Source organism: Apium graveolens, chromosome 6, assembly GCF_009905375.1.
Source record: "Apium graveolens cultivar Ventura chromosome 6, ASM990537v1, whole genome shotgun sequence".
In the NCBI taxonomy this organism is placed as follows: domain Eukaryota; kingdom Viridiplantae; phylum Streptophyta; class Magnoliopsida; order Apiales; family Apiaceae; genus Apium; species Apium graveolens.
In genome coordinates, this window is record NC_133652.1 from 8,506,770 (window position 1) to 8,514,625 (window position 7,856).

Sequence of the window (7,856 nt, forward strand, 5' to 3'; positions counted from 1 at the left end):
AAATGATAGGTAAGGAACTTCAATATTTGAACTCTAAATTACGGTTAACAAATTGAAAAAAGAAATACAGTAAATTTGAATCCAAATTTAAGGTTCAACAGGTTCAAATACTGAAATTTCTTACCAATCACTTTAAAATGCTAACAAAACTAGTTTCAATCATTGTTACTTTACTTTTAGCCATGCCTATATGAGTTGTGATTACAAAAAATGACATATATAAACCGGGAACACATACATGGAGAATAATGACACAATACCATAACATTTCACAAACTGACCATCCAAAAACAAGAATTTAGCAATATATCTCTAATACAAAGAGGCCAATTCATATTTACAGCTTATTCAACAAAAGAAGAAATATTAAATTGTATTTCCAAGTAAAAATATACATTAATGTTTACATAAACAACTCAAGTAAAGAAACAAGAGAACGCATATACAACAGATCAATAAATGATACAAATATCCTCAGGGTGCATAACCGGGTGTATACAAAGATAGATACCCACATCTCGAAATTAAAAAAATCGGACAAGAACTTATCCACATCTATCACATACAAAGAGGTAAATTTCAAATACACAGCTTATTCAACAAGAATAATATCTCAAATTATATCTATGAGATACAATCTATACACAAGCAACTCAAGTAAAACAACCTATACACAAGCAAATCAAGTAAAACAACGTTAGAAGTTTGTACAACAGAATAAATGATATAGACATATGTTAAGTAAAGAGTCCCTCTAAAACATTAAGTTAGCTAGTGATAAACAGGTCAAAACTTAAAGAGAAGTTTGTACAACTAATAAATGATATAAATATATGTTAAGTAATCGGTCCTCTAAGACTCAGGTAATAGAGGACAAACAAGTGGAAACAAAGATATATGCCCATATCTTAAATTTACCGAAACTAAACAAGAATATGTTCCGATCTACATACAAAGTTGTAAATTAATATCAAGCCACAAAAATAGCCTCATACAACAAAATAAATGATATAGATCCCACTACAAGGAAAACAAGCTTCAACAACGGTTTATGTCCGTTGTCTGATACCCTATTTTTCCGTTCACTATTTAGCCGCCGTCTGTTAGTTGGATGAGACAATGGCTAAAAAACATTGTCTGAGATTATACAGACAATGATTATGGATTAAGCCCGTTGTATTACATCCAGAAAAGACAACGTTTTTTACTTGTTTTCGTCGTAACAAGTGACATTACTCAAGGGTTCTCACAAACTCAGAAAACCGTTGTGTAAGGTATAACATTAAAACCAATCCTACAACACTTATTGTTGTATAAACGTTGTTGTGTATTCAGATAGACAACAAAAATGAAATTGAGCTCGTAGAACTATTGTAATAAATTTCTACACACAACAGTTTTGGATTTTAATGTATATCATGATCAGATACATACAACTGTTTATTTGTCCAAACGTATTGCATGAATACCTTTGATACAATATCTTAATATTATATAGACAATGGTTTACTAGTGTTGTGAGAGTTAATTTTGCACCAAAGTTTTGTGTTCGAAAGCATTGTTTTAGTATTAAAGACATGATATTTTAATGAAGCTTGGTTGTTAAAAGCGTTGTCTTACGCAAAATATAACAAGTAATCAAATGAAATTAACTTTGCAAATCTAAACAAAAGTTCTAAAGTTAATCCATGATCGAAAATCACAGCAACATAGTTATACAAAAGCTAAAAGCATATTGATATCATTGCCTTCATGAGTCTAAGATTTCTACTACAAATTAAAGAAAATATAGAGTCTACAAGGATTTTCAGCTTCTCTTCACGTCTTCCGCAAGAGCTATGTTGTCCTTGCAATATCATTACAGCATGTGATAGGCAATTTCCCAATCTGGAGAAAACAATCTTCATAATAAATCGACAACATAATTACATAATTACATAATTACAACATAATTACATAGAAAATCATTTATCCTTGTCACAAACTTTTGGATGTGATTGACCTAAATGTACACTAGATACTGTTAGATATCATAAAGGGATGTACACTAGATTTTTTTAAGTAAGAAAGAGTAATTTGAGAGAGATTTAAAATCTATAAGTTTTAAGAAAAATAGAACTTGGCACCTGGTTTTTTCTGTACATGTGGATGGTAGCAACTCTGCTGGTCAGGACTATCAACAGATCACCTGCTGAATTTATCCCTTTCCCCTCTCACCTGCATTATATGACTATCAACACACTTTTTAATAAAAGATATTCAACCTAGTTAACTAGAACAAATTTTATCTTGTGTAAGCTTAGAAACATACCTAGTTTAGCATGTTAAGGACAATTTCTCAAGTGAAAACATAATATTTGTGCTGAAAATTGAACTCATATTTGCAATTTTGTGTGGACAGAAGGAAGGCAGGCATACAGGAAGAAGTGTTCATGACTACATTGGCTAGATCTGGTCGTTGTTCAAGTGCACTGACAAACTTTCGGGAAATGATATTGAGCATCTTCTTGAACTGGGATATGTATCTTCTGTATAGAGCAAAGCCTTCCATCTGGGCAAGGAAACATAACATTAAATTTGATAATACTTTAGCAATTGTATATAATGATAAGAATTTCTTGATCATAACATTAAATTTTTATATTCAATATCAGATAGCTATACAAAATGGCCTAGCTTAATATAACAAACAAGAAGAATGTACAGAAGGTATGTGTCAGCTGGACAATGTCAACAGTAAGCTCATCGCATTGAGCTGGAATCAGAAGTTTAGACAACGAAAAGGAAAGCCCTGACTAAATATAATACATAATCCCCCAGCTCCAAAAACCCCGCATAATGAAAAAGACAATAATATGGCTATTTGAAAAAATGACATAACATGGTAGCTTGAAAGCTCTTCATCTTTTAGCATAAAAAGCTTAGCAGAACCCTCCCATGCATATTATTAATCAGATTTTAGATGGGGAAAAACAAATAATATTAAAGTAAAAAGTAAGGAAGCATACTGTGTCGGCTAGTGCATAAGCCACAACTAATGGAGGCGAAGCAAGATAATTGGCTCTTGTTAGTGAGTGAACACGTCCTTCGAAGTTTCTATTTCCGGAAAGAACAGCTGCAGCTACAATGTCTGGAAAGCATACATATACAGAGTATAGGTGTACAGCGATTATTGTCTGGTCCACAAAAATGGAAGAAAAGAAGGTAAATCAAGACAGCTAACAACACACAACTGTTGCCTTCATTCAGGACAATGTATAATACTTTTTTGCCGTTTAAAAGGGTAACTTATATTTAAAATACAGGTTGTATTATCTTCTAATTCATCCATAGTAACATAATCAATCTTGATGTGAAATAAAAAATGATACTCCCTTGTAAAAAGATGATAAAATCTTAAATTCCGTATGTTTTCACAAATATAGCCTCTTGACCACAATATAAGATACAATACAAGTGATAATTTCACCATGGGGTGATATGAAAATTGTTTTAATAATCAAAATCTTAAGACCAATATACCAGTGGAACAGAGCAGTGGGAGGCAAAATATTGATGGAAAGCACCCTGACATTTCTTAATTTTAGTGGAGGCATTGAATGAAATATCAGAAAAAAGAAGACAATACCATTGTCTGTAATTACAGCAGTAACTGATTCATGAAGGTCCCCAGAGTTTCCTATGCATGTCGTACAACCATACCCAACAATGTTGAAGCCGTGCTGGTTCAAGTACTCTTGCAGGCCACTAAAACACGGAAAGGTAAACAATTCAAAGCTGGGAATTTATTATCAGTCAGAAATACACTCTTTTACAGAATAATTGTAATACCTTTGAAACAAGTACTTGCTAACAACTCCAGACCCTGGTGCAAGACTTGTTTTCACCCATGGCTTAACTTGTTTGCAGATACAATTTATATGAATATTACAAGGCAGAGTCCTACCACTCCAAAAACACTGAACAATGTATTGAGGAAATAACTATAAACTCTCTGTTTACCCAATATAAGTGAGTACAGATGAACCTTGATCAAGTATTAATCGATAAAATAATAACCTCCCTAAAAAATAATATTTTTCTCCGGAAACCAACATAATGGAAATATTGTATTTTTACGCCCAATAAAGAAATTCATTTCCTTGGTCCCGAACCTATTATTTTAAAGAGGTTACTGTAATTGACAGGTATAATATACCTCCAGTCCTAGCTCACAGGCCTTCTTTGCAACAAGACCAGCTCCAAGCATGACACTAGGATTCGATGTGTTTGTACAACTCTTAGCTGTGTAACTGTGTTAGTTCTTAGCTAATCACATATTTGTATTTCATGTAGAATGGTGGGAATCCTAAAATCATTACACAGTCCAGATGGATAATACCTTATACAGAGATGTTACGGAAACTATCATATAACATTCAAGCAAGTCATAACAGACACACCCACAAAACTCCTACTGGGAGAAGAAAAAATCACTTACATCTTAAATCACACAAAACAAACCTACACAAATCATCAAAACACTCAATTTTCTTCTTGAGCTTCAATTTTCCCCTCCACATCCCCTTTACTTACTTGTATCCACAAAATTAAAGACAAGCACCTTCCATTGAATCCACAAATAAGCCCTAAAGCCTTAGTTTTGAACACGAACTAAAACCCCAAATTGAAGTCGAATTGAAACCCAAAACGGAACCATACTCCATTAAAGAAACATACAAATCAATCAAAGGAGGCTCAAATCAAAGCAAATATTTATGTATGTATAGATTTTTCATAACAAGGAGAGTAGAGGGGGATAAAGAGAGGGAGAGAGGGAAGGGGAGAGACCATAACCTAAATCAAAACTCAATAGGACCACAAAATTCACACCACACATACAAATCCCCAAAATAACAGAAAGATTTTACAAACACATCTAAAACCCAAAATTCAAAAAAGTGAAAACACGAAAAATCATGAAACCTAACTCAATTCAAGCAGCTGAGATCCTTCGGATCGGAAATGGAAGCACAAACAGCGGACGACTATGAAGTTAATTCGTCATTCAGAGCGTAATTAGTGTTTGAAATAGAGGTGGATTGAGAGTGTTAGGAGGGAGAGAGAGAGAGATTTAGATTTGTGCACTTTGGTGTTTTATGTTTACAGAGAAGGAGATGAAATGGGGCATGGGAGGGGGAGGGGGAAGCGGGTATTGAAAAGAAAAGAAGGGGAAATGAAAAGTTGAAGGAGGGAAACAATTATAACAAGAAAACTAGATAAATAAATATTGTATATTTATAAATTTTTTATAAATAGATTTAAGAAATTATTTTTATAAAATAATATAAAATAAATTTGAATGTTTTTAATATTTTAATATGACAAAAGCTAATATATTTTTATATTCGTTGTCGAGAAGGATACTTTTACCGGATTTTTCTAATCCTGACATGAAAAATGAATTTTAAATTTTTTAATAATTTTTTCATATGACTAAAACTGATATATCCTAACATCCGTACGGTTGGATCGTCAAAAAAATCATTTTAAAAATTAATCTTGTAAATCGGGAACGAGTCTCGTTGTCAGGAGGAGTACTTTTACCAGATTTTTCTAATCCTGACATGCAAGATGAATTTTTAACATCCGTACGGTTTGATCGTCGAAAAATCATTTTAAAAAATTAATCCTGTAAATCGGGAACGAGTCTCGTTGTCGGGAGGGGTACTTTTACCAGATTTTTCTAATCCTGACATGCAAAATGATTTTCAAATTTTTTTCATAATTTGTTCTTATGACTAAAATCGATATATCTTAACATCCGTACGGTTGGATCGTCGAAAAATCATTTTAAAAAATTAATCCTGTAAATCGGGAACGAGTCTTGTTGTCGGGGAGGGGTACTTTTACCAGATTTTTCTAATCCTGACATGCAAAATGAATTTCAAATTTTTTAATAATTTTTTGTTATGACTAAAATCGATATATCTTAATATCCATACGGTTGGATCGTCGAAAAATCATTTTAAAAAAATAATCCTGTAAATCGATATATCGTGAAGGAACCTTGTTTGAGAAAGTACGCCTTCGACTACATTTTTGTTATAATTTCATGCAAGATATATTTAAAAAATTTAAATTATTTTTTTACATGAATAAAATCAATATATATCAATATCCGTACAACAATTTAATATGTATGAAACTATTTTTTATTATATGTTATTATGAGTAATATTAGTAAGTTAACGCCATTAACGTCTGTATGAAGTCTATAAAACCAATAAATAGATATTACGAGTTATATTTTTAACTTAATCTACATGTTATGTCCTCATCAATATGATAATCTAGTTGACGCTATTAATATTCGTGTAACGTCTAATCCAAATAGGTAAAAGAATTCAAAAATCTATGAAAAAGATGATTTCAAATCTTAATAAACACAAATCAATTTGGTGTAAGTTATCGGTTACTCGTATAAATTAATAAACGGTGGCATATAATTATTCCGATTTTTTTTTAAAAACTAGTAAAAGTATAGACAACGGTTTTTTCTAAAATCATGTTGTGGTAAGTTACTTTACATAAGTGTATTTTAGGAAATACCGTTGTTGGAATTCTACAACGGTTTTTTCTCTAAGATTGTTGTAGTATTATAAATTTTACAACAGATTATAAATATCGATAACGGTTGTCTGAATGTTACAAGTGTTTTATTTTAAAAATACTTGTATAAGGTAGATTAATACAACGTGCTTTTTCGAAAAACACTTGTTTGAATTGAACAATTAACAATGTAAATTTGAAGTGTAATTATTAGGTATATTTGTAGGTTAGCACACATATGATACGCCGAATAATATTATAACGAGTTATATCTGAAAAGTAGCACTATTAACATTCGTATATAATGTCAACGAAATCTGGATATCATTACTATGACTTATATCTGTAAGTTAGTATATAGATTATGTGCTGCTTTATGTTGTTATGAGTAATATTCGTAAGTTAACGCCATTAACGTCTGTATGAAGTCTACAAATACAACAAATAGATATTACGAGTTATATTTTTAACTTAATCTACATGTTATGTCCTCATCAATGTGATAATCTAGTTGACGCTATTAATATTCGTGTAACGTCTAATCCGAATAGGTAAAAGAATTCAAAAAATCTATGAAAAAGATGATTTCAAATCTTAATAAATACAAATTAATTTGGTGTAAGTTATCGGTTACTCGTATAAATTAATAAACGGTGGCATATAATTATTCCGAAATTTTTTTAAAAACTAGTAAAAGTATAGACAACGGTTTTTTCTAAAATCATGTTGTGGTAAGTTACTTTACATAAGTGTTTTTTCGGAAATACCGTTGTTGGAATTCTACAACGGTTTTTTATTTAAGATTGTTGTAGTATTATAAATTTTACAACAGATTATAAATCTCGATAACGGTTGTCTGAATGTTACAAGTGTTTTATTTTAACGAGTTATAACGAGTTATATCTGAAAAGTAGCACTATTAACATTCGTAAATAATGTTAACTAAATCCTAATATCGTTATTATGACTTATATCTGTAAATTAGTGTAATATCCGGGACATATCGTGTAATTATTTTGCTATTAAATAATTATTATGTGTGTTCAGTATCTATTCTGTGAGCTAATTGTTAAGTGTTATCTGTACTTGAATATTCAAAAATAATATTAATTGAGTATTTTAATTCTTATATGTCCAAAATAAAATATAGATAATTGTCATATCTTCCTAATTATTTTTATGTTGGTTTATGGATTTATAAGAATCATATGAAATTTCTAAAATCTTTTTCCGGGTAATTAAAATATATTTTATAAAAACGGGAA

General features: G+C 30.9%; 1 protein-coding gene and 1 long non-coding RNA gene across 2 annotated transcripts; both read right to left on the bottom strand.

The window, feature by feature from the left end:
- Nucleotides 1-1,752: 1,752 nt before the first annotated feature.
- On the bottom strand, nucleotides 1,753-2,544 carry LOC141664161 (uncharacterized). Its single transcript, XR_012551862.1, has 3 exons — nucleotides 2,419-2,544; nucleotides 2,127-2,217; nucleotides 1,753-1,887 (listed from the first exon to the last, which is right to left on the bottom strand). It is a non-coding gene; the product is annotated as an uncharacterized LOC141664161 (long non-coding RNA).
- A 172-nt stretch (nucleotides 2,545-2,716) lies between these two features.
- LOC141664526 (aconitate hydratase, cytoplasmic-like) lies at nucleotides 2,717-4,675 on the bottom strand. Its single transcript, XM_074470482.1, has 4 exons — nucleotides 4,504-4,675; nucleotides 3,629-3,747; nucleotides 3,009-3,130; nucleotides 2,717-2,755 (listed from the first exon to the last, which is right to left on the bottom strand). The coding sequence occupies exons 1-4, from the start codon at nucleotides 4,560-4,562 to the stop codon at nucleotides 2,717-2,719; spliced, it is 339 nt and encodes a 112-aa protein (XP_074326583.1). The 5' UTR covers nucleotides 4,563-4,675.
- Between the last annotated feature and the right edge of the window lie 3,181 nt (nucleotides 4,676-7,856).

Excerpts from the sequence above, each read along its gene's own strand:
- LOC141664526 (XM_074470482.1), bottom strand. The coding sequence starts at position 4,562 with ATGTGGAGGGGAAAATTGAAGCTCAAGAAGAAAATTGAGTGTTTTGAT. Across the intron at positions 3,748-4,503 it reads TGTTTTGATGATTTGTGTAG|TGGCCTGCAAGAGTACTTGA; the intron begins GTTTGTTTTGTG and ends TCCGTGTTTTAG. Across the intron at positions 3,131-3,628 it reads TGCTGTAATTACAGACAATG|ACATTGTAGCTGCAGCTGTT; the intron begins GTATTGTCTTCT and ends TATGCTTTCCAG.